General features: G+C 40.7%; 1 protein-coding gene across 11 annotated transcripts in view; it reads left to right on the top strand.

The window, feature by feature from the left end:
- Positions 1–20,715, top strand: part of cac (cacophony) — an 80,336-nt gene continuing 59,621 nt past the window's right edge. For all 11 annotated transcript variants that reach the window (XM_065490917.1, XM_065490914.1, XM_065490913.1 and 8 more), the window contains exons 1-2: positions 1–86; positions 20,115–20,513. In XM_065490917.1, coding sequence (XP_065346989.1) covers positions 16–86; positions 20,115–20,513 — 470 coding nt within the window. In that variant the 5' untranslated portion in view covers positions 1–15. The remainder of the gene's footprint in view (positions 87–20,114; positions 20,514–20,715) is intronic.

Below are 20,715 nucleotides of genomic sequence, written 5' to 3'. Positions count from 1 at the left end.
TTGTGCGAATCAAAAATGGGCCCTTCGCACACGGCAGCAGCGGCGCAGGATGAAGAAGCACTCCTCCAGCACCACTCACTGCCACGGTATGTACACTCCAAAATCCGATAATTAATTATAGGCCTGCCTCGTAAGACCGCGTGCGTGGCCAAATAAAAATCACGCCCTAGTGGGCTTCTTGCATTCGGGGCCGTGAAAAAGGGGAAACTCTTTTATTTTACAGGATGTAAGTATTGCGTCGAAATTTATATTTTTCCTGTGCAAAGCTAACTAAACTCAACTAAAAACTAATAGTAATAAATTTTAATCCATTTGTGGAATCAACTATCAGTTATGTCTAATTTAAAATGACTGACTTAGCAATATATTTTATTGGTTTTTAAACTTTACTTTTAATTTTGCAAGCTTAAAAAACAAAGCATATATCTATCACTTCCTGCCTGCTTTTGAAGTGATGAGCATTGTCTACCTACCGAAAATTGAGATTTATTTCTCCTAAAGGAAAGGTTAAAGTTGTATTTTTTTTTTCATTTGAGATTTCCTTCAGATTTTGCTGTGGTAGTCCAACGCCACTTACAACTGAAGAATAAAAATCACCAGGAAAATACTGTTAAAAAGGAATTAAGTTTCTAATTATGGGAAAAGTTTGGATTCAAATTGTTCCTAGATTTAAAAATGATGTTTGCTCGGCTTTTAAATGTTCCCCTTTGATTTTAATAATTTTCGCTGCCCACTTGCTACTGTGAATGGTTTTTGAGGCAAACCTTTAAGTTAAATAAATTGCATTTTTCGGTTGGCATGCACTTTTAAGTCGGATTTCATATAAGTTTTATTAAACTTTAGCCTTCTTAAATTTAAAAGGATTCTCAAAATTCTACGGTTGAAATTTTAGGCTTCTGGAGGTTAAAGAAAATTTATTTAACTGATAATTTTGCACCCCTAACTCCGCCAATTGTAAATTATTGATTTCCAGCAAGCAGTGAGAGAAGACAATTATAAGAATCATTTGTTTTCACCACTAAACCCATTACTTTTCTTCGGTGCAGCTCATTACATTGAGATGATATCTGCTTCATTCTGCAAATAATTGATTCAAAATTAGTCTTTCTATAGACAATTAAAAAAATTCCCACGATGCTCCAAATGCTCCCTGATCCGAAAAATGAGAACTAGACAGATGACTGAGGCATCTTTCATTCATTCCGGCAAAGAATGGAATATCGAATAAAGGCAGCACTATTGTTCACCACCCCGGCTGGCGTGCCGGCGTAATTATCTTCAAGTCTGCGTCTGCAGAGTCGGATTAGAAGAAGTCGGCGTTGGAGAGCGTGCGAGTCGTTACGTTTGTGTGCCGGGCCGCAGATAAGATCAGCATCTAATGCACCTGGCTATCCGCGTGGCATGCAAACCAGCCAAACAAGATCTCGCAGCCGCGATTGGTTCGCCCCTCAAGTCGAGCCGCCGAGAAAGCAGCGCTCGCTCTCTAATGAGACCCGGCTAAAAACAATAATTCAGCCTGCCAGAGGTGCAACTGCTTTTGATCATGACTACCTGACACGCCTGCCGCTTTTGCGCTGCACTTTCGTGCCGGTGGCGGCGGCGGCGGCCGTGTTTTTCAAGAAGTCAAGCAACTGGCTGGCAGCTCACCCCTTTGTAATTAATGAGCTGTGTTTGATCGCGCCAAGTGACAACTGTGTCTCTTCATCGTCTCCGGGGGCGCAGCCCTAATTTGATTCGCGAAATGCAAACAGAGACGATTTCATATTTATTTTTTTCTTTCGTTTCGAGGAAGCGGCAAATTGCCGAGGCCTTGCCAGTATAAATGCGCTTATTCACGACTTCCTTGATTGCCTCCATTACGAGGTCGTTAGGCATTGATGGCGTCCATTTTGCCATTTCTAGGAAAGACCGCAAACAACATTCATTCATGAACCGCAGCGCGCTTTTCTCCCGCGGCATAGATAATAAAAAAGCGCCTGCCACTTCCGCTGCTAGGCACCGCGCCGCGCACTTGAGTGCAACCGGTTGCATACATCCTCTCGCGATCAGTGATCTCCCCAGCTGCACAAAAACTGCTCATTTTATTTTATGGAAACGGAAAATAATAAAAATAGCTCGATAAAAATTGATATAACCATTAGGAAGGTCAAGTATTGGATTTTTATAGATATATAGGATACAATTTGACTGCTTGTTTTTTAATGAAAAGTAAGGATTTTTAAATTTTAAATGAGGTGATGAGATATTTATGATATTGTAGCGGTTAAGTTCCTTAAGTAACGTTAAGTTCCTTTGCTATTTTTAGCTTGTCGTGCCGCAACCCGCTGCAGTATGAAGTGGATTGTTATGGGGCAGCAATTTAAATTATTTTGAATCAGTAATTTGTAATTGCAATAATTGTTAGTTTGAATAATAACACCAACAATGTGCAATAATCTAATTATGATCGAGTATAGGTAAATTTCAGTTTGCCAAATTGATTGAAAAAATTAAACAAATTGTCAATTAATGGTATCCCCGGGAAATTTGAGCTCTTTCCCAAAATTCAGAGAGGGTTCGAAGAAACGCAGAATTTAGCTTTTGCAAAATATATTTACTTTCACTACCTCTGTATTAATTTGTGCAAAAATATTTCGTAGGTCCTTTTTGCACACTGTAAATTAACGAACTACTAAATATACTGTTTGATAATTATACTGATAGAGGGCAGATAGACAAGCAGCATCTCCACTGATCAAAAAGACTCGAACGAAGACGGTCGTGTGGGACCATTCTCCTCGCTAATGAAGTGAATGGAATGATCCAGATGAAGCTGTGATAATATTCGATCCCGCAATGACGGGGTAAGCTATTTATTGTAATTTATTTTAATTAGAAATCGGTTATAATTTACATGGTACGAAATTTTGATTTACGTGTTTTATTTATGAACTAAAAATATTTTCCTTTTGCTTTAAATGTAAATTGAAGAGTTGTAATTCTGATGTATATATCTTTTCTGTTCTATGTTTGCAATGCTGCACTTTGTGATCAGGCCTAAAACGAACAAACAATTTATCCTTTTTCCTATTCTGACCGCCTTAAAAAATACCTAACTCCGCCTTTTTCATATTTTTTTAGAAAGAGAAACAAACTGGAAGAGGTTTTGGCTAAAAAAAACAAACAAGAAATTCAATCAGCTTTGAGAATGTGTTCAGTATTTTCATTCGAACAACGAGTGAGAGTTAGTTGTACAATTTCAGAGCCCAGGAAAACCTCTGATTAGATATTTATTTATATTAAATAATCGATCAATTCGTCTAACCGAACTTTATCTGTAATAAAACACATCAGTTCAATAAAAATTATAAATTTTTAATGTTTTTAGTTCTATATAATTTTCAATACGAAAAATTAAACTCGTGAATAGAGTGCCAGTTGAAGACAAAATATGTCGAGATAAATAAAAGTTTTAAGCTTTCGAGCAACGGGGCAAGTCAGATTGTGATTTATAATACAGAAATGCCTTCCTCGAGTGTAAACCCCTCTAGAAGTTATGAATTTTAAATAAAAATATCCAAAAAATTTCAAAGTTCTAGAAATTGTAAAAATTGTGAAAACGTGGAATCCTTACATGCTCCTTGTCAAAATGCAATTTATGACCAATTTGCATTTCAACAAACTCCATTTTTAACATTCGATTTTTAGATTGAATTGAGCCTCGAAGAGAGAAATCAAAGCTAAAACCGCACGGCTCTAAATCATCAGCCGATTGTGCGGTTTGACGGCCACAAAATTCTGCAAGCCGACACACAAAGCATCCCCATTTGCGGTCTGCGGGCGGAAGGGAAATGGTTTGCGTGCGTGTATCGGGGTCACCGGTTGCGACAGCCTCTCTCTCTCTCTTTTGTTAAAATTAGCCAGCGTCCACCTGCCGGCACCGGGGAAAAGTCGTCGCATCCTCATTATCGCTACTCGCAATGAACTTCAAAGGGCCATTCATACTCACTAATTAACGCAAATTGTCGCCGGCGTGACAACAGCTGTCATTTATAAGCCTGGCCGGAATTTTACGCGCTCGCGGAGCTCAAGGTGCCGCTGCCGCCGCTTTAGCTCTCGCTCTCCTTCCTCGCGGGCCCTCGACTCGGGGTGTGCAGAGCAAACATCAAAAGTTACACACGCACCAACTGACTCTCGCAAAGACGAAGAGTGAAATTCCGTCAAAGCTGCGAGCGTGTCGCGTTCCAAGCCCTTGTTATACACATGAAATGTGCAGCGGAAAATTCATTTGCCTGCCTGCCGGAAAAGCAAGCGAGGTGCAAACTTTTCGGCCTCTTTACGAAATCATGCGAATATCAGCTCGCTAACAGACTCTCGACAAACTCGGCTGGATTATTAAAATTCGCCCGGCTGTCGATACCCGGCCGGCTCTCTGCGAATAAGCTCTATATCAAATTAGCTCCAGCACCGGCCGCGTTTCTTTTATACTCTCTTAAATTTTAGCATTCTCGCTCCGCCCCAAACCACCATTGCAAGACGCTTGGAAATTAATAAAGAATTTTACAGCTGTCGGTTGGAAATTTCTCATTTACGGGAAAAATTGAACCAAAGAGGGGAAAATTGGAAACTAAAATGAAACATGGTTCTTTGACGGCCAGTGAGACTCGTGGATGTAAAACTATTAGCTGATTATTTCTGAATTTTCATCGAGGGGTTTGGTAAAATTATTGATCGATGGTAAGCTGGCTGACAAGGAAACGTTTTGAATTTGTGTAGCCTTTCATGACGTGAACCACGTACATTGGTGGAAATTTTCGATTCGATGATTTTTGGAAATGTAAAGAAAATTGCCCCAAATTAAAAAAATACAATTTTACCTCAATTTAGCTGAAATTCAGTTTGTAGTTTGTTCAGCTAAACAAATCAGTTGGGTCATTTTGGACGTCAAGGAAAAAGTAAAAAAAAATACCATGAACCATCAAGGGTTCGTTTCGGGGATTGTGAGTTTTTAATGACTAGCCGTAGAGCAAAAAATATTAAAACCGAGGAAATTTCCTCTTTTTTATATGGAAGAAACGACCGGCCCCAGTGAAAAACTCTTCTGGGAGAAAAATGACTAACCGAGCAAATTTTATCCAAAATAAGAAAAAAAGGACGAATTTTTTCTGCAGTGAGCGAAAATAAAAATGGCAGGAAACAGGAAACTCAAGGACTCAAGCGACCGTTAATGAAACAAAAATGCGGTGAGTCGATTTTTACTCTCTAGAGCCGAAAAATGGACTAAATTTTAAGAAGTTTGACAAGAAAGTAAACTATAAATATTAATTAGATTATATTTCTGCTTCAAAACCTGTGATTTTTCGAAGAACTTTACGATTTTTTAATTTTATGTTAAATCCATCGATCAGGATTGTATCCATACAAAAAATTCATGCAAACATTTGTAACCCACTACGTCAAAGCTCGCTTTATTGGCTTCCAATTGATGTATAATTTGTTCAAAGTCATTGCCCAATCAAAAAGCCAAGCGGTTCAAAAATAAATTCTGTCACAGGCACTTTTAAATCAGAATCAGAGTCTCTGAATTGTTTCTGTGGCAGGATTTTGGAATGAAAGTGTATCAAATATTATTTTCTGAGCAAAACTCGCCGGACGGTCGTTTCCATAGCGATTGATCATATTACGAGGCTATACTTCATAAATGTCCCTGGGGTGATGGTGAAACTTTTTCACTCAGTTAATAAAAGAAGACGGTAAAAAACAAGGGTGGCGTAGGCTAGGCAGGCATCCTGGGTGTGCTTGATCAATCTCGATTTGGCAGCTGGAGCGGAACGCGCGCGAATCGATTGTGCGCAAGAATTAGCAAACTAATTAGTCGTCGGGCTGAAAGTTTAATAACGCGCAACGACTCTTAAATCGATTAAACGGGCACTTTGGCGGGCGAAAACTTGAAAAGTGGATAATTACACGGCGAAAAGTTGCACACAACAAGCAGGCGGCGCGCGTCAAAGCTCTCAGGCCGAATGACGTGCTCGTTACTTATTCATTCGCTTCACCTGCGCTCCGTGGCGGCGTTGCATCAGCCGCAGACACAGCACGGTGCGAACGTAAAAATGGACCCAGGTGGTCGGCGAGTAATGTGCTCGAATCAGGTTACTTATCATGTCCAAACATAATTCCCAACTCGCTCGGGGAGCAGGAAAAGAGGGTCGAAACGAAACGACGCTGAGCGAGGACGCGTGAGCCACCTCCGTTTCTTTCCTCCTCGTTCGCTCGCTCGCTCGCTCGCAGAGAATCTTTTTCCTCCTCATCAAGATTTCCACGATGACAAGCTCCACCGCAAATCGCAAAAGTGGCTGCCGACTTCGAAAAGACGATGTCTCTGATAACACAAGGGGAGCAGGCCGGAAATACTGCGGCTGTCAACTGATAATTTCACGCGGTTGCTCTCTTGTTATGACACTTCGGAATTTCGACAGGACCGCCATGAAATAAATATTGCTTATAAGGATACTCTTTACGATACTACGTGTTGGCTGGTGGGGAATTTATTGACCTGATGTGAGCCACGTTCAGTGGTCAAAAATTTTTGATCCAACAATTTTGAGAGGGTTAAAATGGACCAAAATCCAACAGAGTTAGAAAGGGTCGATCGATTTTAATCGAACTTGGTAAGCTTATTGCCTCTTGGTAATATTTTCGAAGTTGCACCACGGGGATAGTTTAAATTGTCCCGTAAAACCCGTAAAAAATATTTTGTCGAATAATAATTACGACGCGGTCTACTAACAAGCACGTATTTCTGGTGAAAATTTCGTTGAGATTGCTGCACCCCATAGTAAAACCGTCGTAAAAAATCCTAAGGAACTTTATTGCTCGCTAACGCCTTTGAATACAAAAATTTAAAGCATACACAAAAAATCTAGCATATTAGAAGTGTCCTAGCTAAGAAATATCTTGTCTGAAAACGTATTTGGTAAAATACATTAAGCTTTGTCCCTTCAATGCAAAAAGGTCGATTGAAGACGTAGATTTAGAATATTTAAGTGAAGGAACATGATCATCAGGAGCAACAAAATTGGCACTTAACCTCCCAGAGTGCTCAATTTGGCGCTCAACACAGTTTTCGCATCTGCAGCAAACATCAAAATGCGTTTACGGACGCATTTTGGTGCCCATGCCTGCTGGTAATCGAATTAGCCGAAAGGAAGCGGTGTTGCTCTTGTGTTTGACTTGGGGGGATCGTTTCAAATGAGCAGCAATCGAAACTGCTTCCTGTGCCGGCCACAGGGACGCTGGCTGCTCCAACCCCGGTGACCAATCCTTTCAGGACGGCCTTTTAATATACTTAAAAGCTGCTCTCGCGCGCTCGCTTGCTCTCTCTCTCTCTCTCTCTCTCTCTCTCTCTCTCTCTCTCTCTCTCTCTCTCTCTCTCTCTCTCTCTCTCTCTCCCTCTCTCTCTCTCTCTCTCTCTCGCTCTCTCTCTCTCTTTCTCTCTCTCGCTCACGAGCCGCGCACTCTGCCTCTCGTCTTTCACTGAATAGAACAAAAAAGTAGCGATTTTGCAAAAGAGCTTGAAACTGTCGAGCCTCGAAATGAGATACGCTATGTCCGATGGGCTCGCCATCGAATATGATATCTCGGGAAGCAGTAATGGAGAACTTAATTAAACTTTTGGAGGTGTGCTCCTAGCGTTTTCTTTTTCTAAATTATTTTTATAAAATGGAAGAATGCTTCAAGGTCATAAGATCTTCTTCATTCATTAGGAAATTTTCTTCAATGGTAATTTTAATTAGTGCTATTTTAAATAGCTCGCCCTATTTTTGGGATTTAGATATGTTTCTTGCTGCCCAAGTTTTTCCAAATCTCTGTGTCGTTTAGTGCACAATCTGACTTTTTTGGGTTTTTAAAAATATGGGGGTTTCTGGTGGTGCATTCTAACAAAATTGGTGAACCCTGATGGGAGTTGGCCTACTATAAATTTTCTTAGTTTATCTAATTTGAAAAAATTTCAGTTAGCAATACAGAGAGCAATCAGTTCATAATTAATTTTTATTAAAAATAGCACCAAAAACCAAAAAGCACCGATGGAAGCAAGTTTTACGAGATTTATGTCCACGGTTCACTCCTCGCGCCTCCGTGCGTGGTGTGTGTATTTATTTGCATAATATGAAATGAATACCGGAGTGCGGAGTGCGAACTGCGTGTGCATCACCGTCGTCGTCGCCGTTTAGAAATTTCGCAGAGAGTAAGCAAATAAAACAGGGTGCGCGAGCGTGCCGAGCTTTATTCTCGTCCACTGGCAACACGTGCCATGCGGACGCAAACGAACCGACAGGTAAAAAAAGATGCGTTTCGCGTCTCCCTCGTCTCTCCACCCCCGTCCGGACGCATATACATACATGGAGGGGGTGGGGGCGGCTCTGGCTCCGGCTGCTGCTACTGCTTCTCGGGCAGAATGCATAAGTTATAAACAGAGTGAGAGAGTTTGTATGAACCTAATCGATGGTTGGCAGAGCAAAGCCCCGACCGGGCGTGGAGGAGCTTGGAGAGATACTTACGCCGTGTGGCTTTGGAAGGTCAGAGAGAGAGAGAGAGAGAGAGAGAGAGAGAGGAGCGCGATTGGCACATCGGCACGCGGATGAGGCTGGGCCGGTCGAGGGGCTGCGGGACAGATTGACAGGCTCTCTCTCTCTCTCTCTCTCTCTCTCTCTCTTCCACAGTAAACACACGCTGTCTCTTCTAGCTGCCAACGCCGCCGCCGCCGCCAAGCGACAAACACACTTTGTGTTCTACTTACTTAGACACCTCCTCGACCTGCTTCGCCTCGCTTCCGAGCTATTGGCGATTGCGAGACGTGTTCCAACCTGCTGCCTCGTCGGCCGAATGGTGTAAATTTGCATGCACTAGAATTTAATTGATTATTGGATTGAATTATTAACATATTTGCACTCGTTCAGCGGCTGGAGAGCAATGACTACCGTTGGTATATCACCAAGGAAAATAAATTCAAGTAAAGCTGAAAAGAGATTTTGTCAAATCCATTTTCCTGTGCTCGAAATGATTTTGGAAATTGGGAAATTTTCCCAGACTGCCGTTTAAATTTGGTAGAAAATTGGCTCGAAAGTTTGAATGCTATTCAAGCGGCGATGACTGAAATCAGGATTTATTTATATTATTTCAAATTAAATTTACCACAGTGTAAAAAGGATGCAAAAATTCTATGAGCAAACAACAGGGTTGGGAATTGAGATTTAAAGACAATTTGGGGTTTAAGATTGGTTCACACTTTTTATTCAAGTTTTCCTACCGACTTATTTTTTTGCCAATAAAAATAATAAATAGAGTTTCACTGCTTGATTTTGATGATTTCCTACAAAAATGAATCTCGGTAATCGGACGGTTTTCATAAATTTTTTTTAAATAGAACTCTTAGAAGGATAAAAAATGTATTAAAGCAGAAAAGTTATAGTTCAAATTTGCCTTAACCCTCAATCTTTGATTACAAAACCTACACAAAATTAAATAAATCACAGGTCAACGACTAAACAACGAGTTAAAATAAGAATTCCTTCAACTCACTCAATTCCATCTAAATTCCAAGATAATCTGTTGACCCTTTCGGAGCGGCAACTTTTGTTTCGCAATAGCAACAAGTCCCATGCCTGCCTTAAAGGGGGTGGAATGTAAACTAAGTTTGAAACTTGCACTGCAATGCTTGCATAAATTTAAACTCTCATTTGCGCTCGACACGAAACGCCGCGATTTATCTCGAGGGATTGGACGCTCACAAGTGGTTCTGAAACATGCATAACTTGAATTATTCGACTCCCGTGTGTGCTGCATTCGCGACGGAGCAGTGTGGAATAAAAATGGCAAATTCAATCGATCACGTCTGCTTCGAGAAAAAAGAACAAATTGCATGTTGGAAAAAATTGCTGTAACCTGAGCAGCCAGCTCTGCGAATGAAACTGGTATTAATGCACATAATTTTCTTTTCGAGCGGCCGGGATGCACGCGGTGCGTCGACGGCGAGCTCATTAAAACTTGCCGGGCGGGCGGGCGGGACGGCGTTTCTTTTTCAATTTATGCTCGCGATTTAATGAAAAGTGCCCACTCGAGAGGCGCCGTCCCTCCTTCGCACTTGCCCCTCGACAAGGGTGAGCGCGCGTTTTTGTGTGTCACCCAGTGTGATTCGACCCACTTTTCTACAAGACTCATCCCACCTGATATGCATAGCCCCTCTTTAAAAGGATTTTTTATAATAATTTTCAAGACTGGAGAGAAAAAAATTAAAAATTTTACAAAATAATAAGCAAAAAACTAAAGACAATTTAGATAAAAATAGGCGAAAATAGTTTATAATTGGGAAAATAAGTATTTTTTGAGCATATTTGTTAGTAAGAACACACAAATATGAAGAAAAATCTGAATTTTTTGTTTTAGTTGTAATTATTTGCATCAAAATGAGCTTAAATTGCCTGAAACTCAACGTTTTTGGTTTATTTCAAGTCAATTACTTCTTGGAGCGGACCAGAAATTTTTCAAAAATTTAACGCACATCCCTTTCCATTCGAGAAATCTATTTTGAAATATATTTAACTGAAAATTGCAACTTTAGCTCCACCGAATTACTATAGTAAATGAAATTTTGATTCAGCTTTGCAAACTAAGAGGATTAGAGATGGCTTTGGTGACATCAAAAGCCATAGAAGCGGATTTTAGCATCCAGATTAACTCCTCAGCGTCAGAAGCAATTTCTATAGTAAAGTCAAATCGATCCGTCAAACAAAACCCCAGTGAAATTTCGAAATTTGCATTCCAAGAGTTTTGATCCCGACGTTTCCACCGGTCACATATCAAACAACAAGAGTTCGGTCTAATGATTAATCACGGCAGAAAAGAGACCCGAGACAAAAGGACATTTACGCGGCTGCAGCGCGATAAGGAGCGACAATTCATCTGGCTGCGAGCCCCTAACGGGCCGAGAGTGTTTTGCCTAGATTAGGCGAGCGGCTGCACAATTACAAAACGTACCTCATGCAGTCGGCACCACTCGCGCACGCATGAATGCCTGCGACAGTAGTCCGCTGATGAAGCTAGCTTAGCGCACAATCCGAAATGAAGCGATGTGACTGTCGTCCCTCTCGGTGTCTGTTTTTTTAATTGGAAAACGATCCAGATTAACCGACGGCCACGCAGCCAGAGCCGTGATAAATAAATGAAAATCTGAATTTCCCTGATTATTCCTTCATTATTTGTAATTTAATTCAATCACTGCGGAGGCCACATTTACGCGACGCGCAGGTATGGCGTCGGGTGGGGTTCGGATTACGGAGGTTAGAAATGTCACAGAAGCGAGTTTTCAACAAAATTATAATACAATTTGTATAGAGCATGAATGAATTACAGCGACTGGATCAGAAAAACACGCTCGCGACAACTATATAAAGTTTAAAGTTGCCTACATTCCGACGCCATCTTGGATCTGAACAGTGAGACCTAATTAATTCCAGCCCTCATCTAGAATTTGAGTTTTTTGACTAAACATGATTTAAATCATTTATCAGAAACTAAATGTAAAGGCCAAATAAAATATTTTGTCAACTTAAAATAAATTTTACATAACAAAACATTAAATTGTTAAATTTTCCGATACAATTCACACAAACAAACAACATGTACCGCTGACAGGTCGGATGGAAAGTGGCTGCCCTGCGATTTGTGCTCGTCAGGGGCGCGTGTTGGAATTACACGCGTCGTGACCCGATTGACAGCGAGCCTCGGTGTGTGTTGGTCTCTGCGGAGTGTCGGTCGGTCCGTCGGTCGGTTGGTGCGCGCCCCGAGCGGCTGCTGATCAATTTCCTCCGCCTTTGTCTTCGCACGGCCTGCTGCTGCCCTGTTATCAATGGCCACTTTCATTTTCGAGTTTGAATGGCAGCTGCGATTAGCTCGCTCTTGTCTGCATATATTCAGGGACGGCGGGGTTCTAATTAATTTCATTCCATTCCAGTTTGGTGCCTTCCCCATGATTCTCTTTGTTGGAAATTAAAATAAAGGGGGTAAAAGCCGTAAAAGCAGCATTCTACTTGTATTAACACTATATAGAATTAATTTTTGACAGTGCCAATCGATTTCCGAGACCGACAATTCGACACGACGAGCCGAAATCAGCGGAAATATAAAAACCTTTACTTTGCGGCGGTTCTTGGTCTGAACCACTTCCTTCTCTAATTGGTCGCCGGCGTTCTGGTGGCATTTTTTACTAGGTTAAAGTAACGGCTTTTTCGTTACCACCGGCTTTTGCTATTTCATGACAAATTTCAGCCAAGTGATTCGGCTGCTACTTTAAAATTGACGGAATTTTTACAAGCTTCAAATCCTCTAAATGCTAGAGGTTTTTTTAAATATAAAATAAAATGAATTGGTTTTAAGTGTTTGTTCTAGCATTTAATTGAAATTTAATATTGACTCTCTTCGTTTTTATGATCAGCTTCATGAATTTATAATCAAATCCACTGAACTTGTAATGAAACGCGAATTAAACAGCGTGTTTTACCGTTCATAAAATTCACCATGCTAAAAATAAATGAACTGAAGCACTTTTCGTTAGTCAAATACACGTGCAGTTGTAATAATTATTCGAATCGCTTTGCGTGCGCAATTCAAACCAAATTTAATAACGTTAATGCACTGATATGCCTGTCCGGGCAGAGAGTAGAGGGTGTATGTACGTGTATTCCACACATCATGTGGCACAACCAATAACTCTGTAAACATCAATAGAATGCGATAAAGCAGATCAATAACTAGACCGGCGATAATGTGCGGCACGTTTTCCGCGGCGACAACACACGCCTCTGCAAAAAGTCGGAGATAAGCTTTTGATTGCATGCATTCAGCTTTTTTTCCGAGGCACCAAAGATTTCTCATCCGCGGCTGATCTGTTTATCTACTCGGCGCGGGCGGATTGTCGGGGCGGAAAATAAATAAAAAAATAAAAACACCCAACGGGCGGGCCTGATATTTTTTCGCCGTCGTGCGTGCGCCACACCTGCGAAGACGATGATTTATGGCGACGTAAAATCTCTCCGCCTCCGCTTTTCTGTGCGAAAATGACGAATATTAGCGCGTTTTATTGCGTCAACGAGCGGCGGAAAAGTCGGCAGGAAATTGCATCTAGGCGTTTGTGTGCCTGCATTTTCCGCGCTTGACCCATTTATAGCCAGCAGAGGGCGGCTATATGCGTCGGTGTGAAGCCTTGCGTGGGAATTCAATTTATCGTTATAATGTGTATGCCGTGATTTCAAGCACGTCCAATTTTAGCTCCGAGCTGCCTTTGCAATAATTCGTGACACTCGCTGACTGACAGCCTCAACGCAGTCGTCAGAGGAAACGATCAATATGATTCTGGAAATTGTGACATGAAGGACGGAGACTGTGGCTGCAACTTACATTGATTTAAAGATTAATTGAAACAGTTAAAAAGCATATTTAAAAAAAACTAACAAGGTTTGAGTTGGTGTTGGAGAAACCGGCTGAAAATATTTCAAATACCAAGTTTTCATTTAGAAAATTTATGCGTCTTTTCTTAAAAATTTAAAGCTAAGGGTTATTTTAAATTTATACAAAGATTGTGTAAATTCTGCGATTTTGAGGAGTAATAATTTAATATATTGCGATTTTCAATATACGTTTATGTGAAGTTAGTGTCTGGAAATTTTCAAAAAACTCTAATAGTGTAACTAATGTCTCATTCTAGCTGCAACCTTTAGCCGAAAAAATAGTAGACAACTGTGGAAAAATAAAAGCTCATGCACTATACTGCTTCTAATTTCAACCTGAAAAAATAAAATCGTTGTTTATTGGGCAGCAGTAGCTTTTTTTGGACCAACATACCTCATCAGTAAAACATGCAAATAAAAATCTGCAAAATTTATGGCAGAGGATTTTGTATCACCGGCTGTCAGATTTTACAATCAAAACGAGAACAAATGACAAAATGTTTTAAAAAACACTTCCTTGAGCATGTCTTCTCAAAAAAAATAATAACGAGCTATTTATGTCTAATTCGAGACAAGTTTTAATTTAAATTTTCCCTTTTTAATCAATCTTGAATTCAAATTCGCAATTTTTGTTATGTAAGGCTTTCAAAATAATTAAATTCAACTGGGCTGTTTATTTTTCCATATTTCTACAGAAAAATCCTGCTCTACTAGTTTCGGCTACTGGTTGCAACCCCAATTGCTATCCCGTCTGGGGGCTGAGGATAAGTGAGGTTGGAAATGCGACCAAAATCCTACAAATTCTTATTTTTAGTCGGGTTTTGCTGTATATTAAATTAAATCTGTTTCGAAAGGCGCAGACATAGAGGAAGAGGCACACATGTCATGTATTTGCGCACGCGGCACCCGTTCACTCGACTCGCAGCTTTTTGCGACGGCGGTAAATTGGCGGAAAACGGATCGGCGCCTGCCGCCCACCAACCGCCCTCCTAATCCCGTTTTCAATATGAACCGCTTCGAGGACCTGTTGAATACACTCACACACATACAATAGTGGTGGAAACTCTGCTGCAAATACACAACTTTTGCTCGCTCGCTCGCTCGCATGAACTACACTACACATACGCTTAGTGCGTGTAGGCAGCCGCGGGCTGCTGCCTTTTTTCCCTTGTTCGTGTTCGTATTTGTCCAAGGGGCGCTCAAGTTGCGCCGCGGGAGTTTGATATGAGTTTCCGCGCGCATTCTAATTTCTAAATACAGCCACTTGTAAGGGTTTCACGTGGAAAATTGCTGTCGGCTGGTGCGAGGTGCGCGAAACTTTTGCTATTAAACGCGGCGCAGGCGGATTCGGTCGCCAGCCAGCTAGGGAGATGAAAAACATGGAAATCAGCCTCGCTTTTTATGCAGCGCCGCCCCCGGGGGTGGCGGGCGGTGGGTGGGTGGCGAGTTGATTGCTTTAAAAAGAGAGCACGGCCGCCGCGATTGGCCTAATTACGGCTGCAGCTCACCTGTTATGAATGTTTGCGATGCGAGGTGAATGCCAAAATGGGATTTTTCGTCTGTTGTGCCGGAAAATCCGTTTCCTGCGAACTCTAATGAAGCCAGCTGCCGCTTTTCCTCCTTGGTTGCAAGACTGCCTGTGCTCCCTGGGGAGAGGTAAAAAGCATGCATGGATGTACATATGCGCATAACTAACCGAACGGAAAGCGGATTGTGAGTGTGTGTGTGCGCGCTCACGTTTGACATTTAGCCCCGCAGAACCTAATTAAAATTCCAATCTCCTGGGAAGGAGATGCTACACTAGGGAACGTGCAGGGAAAAAGCAGCGATTTTCCAAGAGTGGAGTTTAAAATAAAATATTAAATCAAAATATATTTTCAAAATCAGAAAAAAGAAGGACACACAACACACGCAGGCAATTTAATGAAATTCGAATTGTCTTATGGCTTTTAATCCATCGCTTATTAAAAGAAATTTCCCTCCAAAATAACTCTTTGTTGATAAAGAAATTAATGAGTCCGTGTTCCTTATCAACGAACACTGCTCGTAAGTTGAGTTTCACCGGAGAGATAATCAGGAACTTCGCCGTTTTTCCTCCTTTTTTGGAAAGGTTTTCGGGAGGAAATAATTTTGAACTTTTTTCCTGTTAAAGCAGCTGAGCGAGCACCTGAATCGGCTCAAATTTATTTCTTTGTTATTAACAGTCTATATACAGAGCTTAGAAAAAATATACATATAATTTTGTTAGACACACATGTGGTGCACATTAACAATAATAGCAAAATTACAGGCTAAGATTATTGTGAAGTGGTAAAATTGTTTTTTTTCTTCTTTTTGTACGAGGAAATTTCATTGCACGTTTTTCGCAATGTAGTAAATAATTTGGCACATTCCAATTTATTCTGGACTTCAATATCAGAACCATCCAAATATGATAATTTTTACACTCTAAAAAATCGTCACCAAATCGATTAAAATTCCCTAGTAAAATAATAAATTTTAAAATTCAAATTCTGTGAGGTTCGACAGATGAACTGTATTTACCTGCAAAAGGGGATGAAAGAAAAGGTCAACCCGCTCGTTCCTCGTCGATAAGCAACAGCCGGCGGTTGCTGAGCGAGGCAGAAAAAAAACTCGCAGCGGATAATCAGGCTGCGTGCTGTCTGTTTGATTAAGCATTTAATTAATCCATCTCCTCTCGCTCGGCTCGTCATTACTCAGCCGGGCACTTTGAAGGCCGTCCACGGTTAATCCACCGAGGGGGTTGGGCGGCAATTTCCTGCTTTGTACCCTGAGGATGCGAGCCAGCTTTGTCGCCGCCGCCGTCGCCGCCGCTTTTTAATCTACTCCAATCTGACCGTCCTCTGGCCGGTGGGTCTTTGTGTGCCGTCCCTCTCTACTCGCTCTCATCACCATAATTGCGAATTTTCATTTTCGCCCTGTTAGCATCCTGATGGGCGCAATTACATTTGCCTGCTAAGCAAACGACGCTGCGTTTCTCCTTCTGTTCAGCTGACGACAAACCCGACCGGCCGACCAGCCGACCGACCGCCACCGCCACTCTCGTCATTCTTCTTCAACTTTCTGCCCCTCTTGTTTAGACTCCTGCGCTGCTTTGATTCGATCTCCGGCTTAAATTGGCTCTCTTAAGTTGTTCGTCTTTGATATATATGTATTTTAGTTGAGTTCAACAAAATAGTAAATTTGACAGCATTGTGTTTTATATGCACAAATAAAACTGCAACACTCTGTAAAAAATAATTCTTTCAATAATTTTTTAATTTATTTTACTCTATAATTTTGTTCTTGTACAAAACAATTAATTTAATTGCTAAATAATAAGTAGCGTATTTTTCATCAAGAAAATAAAATATAGTTTTAGATCAAACAGATAATATTTATTAAAACCAATTCAATTATTACTTATATTACATGAGCAAAGATAATGTCAATACAGGACGATAAAAGTTAAAAAACATTAGCTCTTTCAAAAACTCGAGAATTAAAAAAAATAGTAGTAATATTACAACTACTTAAATCCACTAAGAAATATACTTTTTTTGTTAAACTCGACATATCTTATCGGCTAAAAAGTTACATAGAGAATTGAATCCCTCCCATTCAAAATGAATTCAAATATAGAGTTTTCTTGCAAAAGAAATTTTCAAGATCGGCCAACAAAAGGAATGTTTTGGAGAAAAATTTACAAATTAAAACTAATTTCTTTTCAACATGGCGTCATGTTCTTCATATGATTTATGGTCTTTTGTAAATATAATTGTATCTTGACTGCTGAAAAACAAAATAAATTAATGTAATCCATTACTTCAAAGCACAAATTAGTGGGAAGGTTTAAAAACTAAACACCAGCACCTAAATATTTTGTAAATAAATATAGAACAAAAATTAAGAGATATATAAGCTACATTTCCATAATTTTCTTCTCTGCTCCGTCGAAAGCAATCCGTTTTCAAGTGTCACTGAGCGGATAAGACAAAAACATCCGCGGAGACGGCTCGGGAGTCTACATCTACACTCTTTGTTACAATAAGAAATCTGGTGCTCATTAATATTTTCCGCAGCGACTTCACTCGCTCGTCTGAGTTTGAGACAAAGCCAAAAGTTTTAGGTTGATTGCGACTTTGCTCAAACACTCATTCTCAGCGCAGTGCGTGCTATGCGCGTTTTGACGTCTCCCGCAGCCGCAAGCAAGCAAAATGAATGCGTGCACATTTCAAACGAGTCGTTCGCTCGAGACGATCGCATTTTTCGCCCCCCGAGCATCGATTTTCGCATTGTTCGTCTTCCACGAGCAGCAGGCGCGGTTCACTCTCATTTTTTCTCGCTTGATTGCAGCCCAGTATCGACTCACACGCCAATTCTCCCCTCTTTGCATTGTTTATTTTTTTAAAGCGTTTAAAAGTTTCGCACTGCATGTCGTCAATAAAAGTTACATTAAAGCCGCGTCGAGTTTCAAGTGCGCCCAAGATCGTAAAACGCGAAATGCGCTCAAGTTTTATTTTGTTTGTCGTCTCGTCAGTCTCATGCATGGCGTGCGCTTCTTTGTTCTCGGCAATGTCTGATTCTGATAGCAGCCCGGAAGCGGCGTCGACGCTTTCGGATCTACAGCCAGAGATAGTTAAATCACTCACCGACATTTCAAATGTGTGCGCTGAATCTGATTCACATACAGAAACTCTTGACTTTAAATTCTAAACCTGCAAATCTGGAAAAATTATTATACATTTTAACCATTTGCAAGGAATAGATCTAATTCAAAATTTAAGATCTATAAATATAAAATTGAATTGTGCTTTAATTTAGCTAATAATAAACTAAAATTATGTAAAATTTTTCATTAATTTTGCAAATAAAAGGTATGAAATGGCATGCAGAAGATTAAGTTTTATATTCATAACGCGCGTTCGCTTCACATAAGATTTAAACATTTTTGAGATACTTTATTTTTTATAATATATATTCTAAAATATAGAAAAATAATTCCAGCATAAAATTTAATAAAAGATATTTGAAAAAATCTATTTAAGGTTTAAATTTGTTGAATGAAGAAATCGCTAACAATTAGTGAGGCCAGCTGGCAGAATGGAGAGAGTATATTAATTGTTCCACGTGACGCGTGGAGCGAATTGACACGCGTATTAGCCTCAAACAATCACACGCGGCGCAATTTGCACGTGCAGGCATTTAATGGTCTCCGTTTTAGCTAATGATAGTAATTACACACATGAACACAACTTACATGTGAACACAGGTAGCATTTGTAGTGCAAAGCACGTGCTCTTATTGTTGACTTATCAAAACAATTCAATATTTTTTTTTATTTCTCTGTTTTTTATTTTAGGCAATGTTGACGATTGTTTTTCTGGTTAATCAAGTTCCTTATTATTGTCATTTTCAATTACTTGTATGTTGATCTTATAGAAGCTACGATTTGGCGCAAAAAGTGTTTTTTTTTTCGGAGACCGGAATAAACAAAAAACAGTGCGACATCTACATCTCGGGCATTCACGAAAACTGCATAACGCTCAACTCGTCTTCATGTTTTAAGACTTACGAAAGTAGTTTCTGGGCGATAGAAACCAATTCCGTTGCGCAGTGAGATGCAAATATCAAAAATTTTAAAATGGTCAATTTTTTAGGTGTAAAAAGGAGATGGAAGGGTTTGTACCCTTTAGACTAGTTCTGTTATATTGGAGCTTGTCTAGGGGTGTGCAGTTTTTGAAAATCTAGCAATTAGAAACCTGTCGCCGAATCTGTGTATGAACGAGAACTCAAGTGCATTCAAACAAAAAGTTAGCCAAATACTGGACTGATTGACTGATTTTACTTTTCCTTCTCTCCTTCTTAAAAAATAATGCTTTTTTATAATTTTGTTGTGTTCTGGATGTATGAGGCACAGTTGCCCTGCTGATCCGCAATAAACCATTGTAAATCTATAGAAACTGAGATTTAGGCGTGAACATTTTTGTTGAAATCTCGGAAAATCACCAATTTTGTAGTTATCTTTTATACATAAAAAAACAGCTAGGGGAAAACAAATGCCATTCCAGATTTGCACATTGTTTAAACTAATTTTTCCCCTCTACATGATATTCAAATTTTTTAAATTTTTAAAAAGATAAACATATAAATCAAAATTTAAAAAATGACGACATGTTCATTTTAAGATTTGAGGACCATTTTGAACACTCAATGTAAGTTCACTTGACCTTTGACATACTGCTTTGAGGTCAAGAGGAAGGTTTTTGACTTGACGAAATGAATACAACCGTGCCCGAAATTTTTTCCTGCTACCCATTTGAACCTATTGGGAGCAAAACTAAAAAAAAATCCAAAATATGAAACTCAGGGTGCTCGTAAAACCCGCAAATTTGGGATTTTCACGGTTTCCTAAATGGTCTCATTTTTGGTGCCTACAGTTTCGTTAAAAACTTCATCAACTTCCTTAGACCCCTGCCAGGACTTTTAATCTTAACTGTCCTGGACATATGTGTAGGCTCAAAAATGATTTTGGTGTATTTTGCATTGAAGATCGACTTTAGATTTTTGTCAGGACCCTAATTGCTGTGTTTTGGCCGAATTTTAAAGTGATTTCGTTTTTTGTTGCAGGTGCGGAAGCATGTTGGGCGGGGTGGCGGGTCGGCACATGAGCAACCGTCGGCGCGGCAGCACGCCCAACACCTCGTCGGCGCTCAAGTCGGCGCTGAGCGGCAGCCCGTCGGAATGGCATGCGACGCCGGTGGCGACGACGCCGTCGTCGCGGCGCCAGAGCGTGTTCTCGGCGGTGGCGCCGGCGACGACGGCGCCATCCGTGTCGGCTCGTGCCAACCTGGAGGGTGTTCTGGCGAGCGGGTTGCCATCTGGCAGGGGCAGTCTGCAGCAGCGGCACGTGCGCCTCTCCATCCCTGAAGTCAGCTCGCCCCGCTACCGCCGCAGAAGGGCCGTCACGGACAGTGACCAAAAAACATGCGCCCTCATCCAGTCGCGCTTGAAATTGGGCGACATCATGTAAGTATGCTTGCCTCGTCCCCCCAGTCGCCCGAAACTCGCGCTCCGCGAACATGGAGCCGCTTCTTCCGCCGCCGCCGCTTCCTCCGTGTTTCGACAAAATGTGAAACTCGTTGACAAGTGCTGCAAACGGACACTTTTTCTTTTTAAAACATGGACCTGGGCAATATCATGTAAGTACCAAAATCTAAAAGCCGCATAT

The sequence above is a fragment of the Cloeon dipterum genome, chromosome 4, assembly GCF_949628265.1.
Source record: "Cloeon dipterum chromosome 4, ieCloDipt1.1, whole genome shotgun sequence".
NCBI lineage: Eukaryota > Metazoa > Arthropoda > Insecta > Ephemeroptera > Baetidae > Cloeon > Cloeon dipterum.
This window is presented reverse-complemented; position numbering and strand designations above follow the sequence as displayed.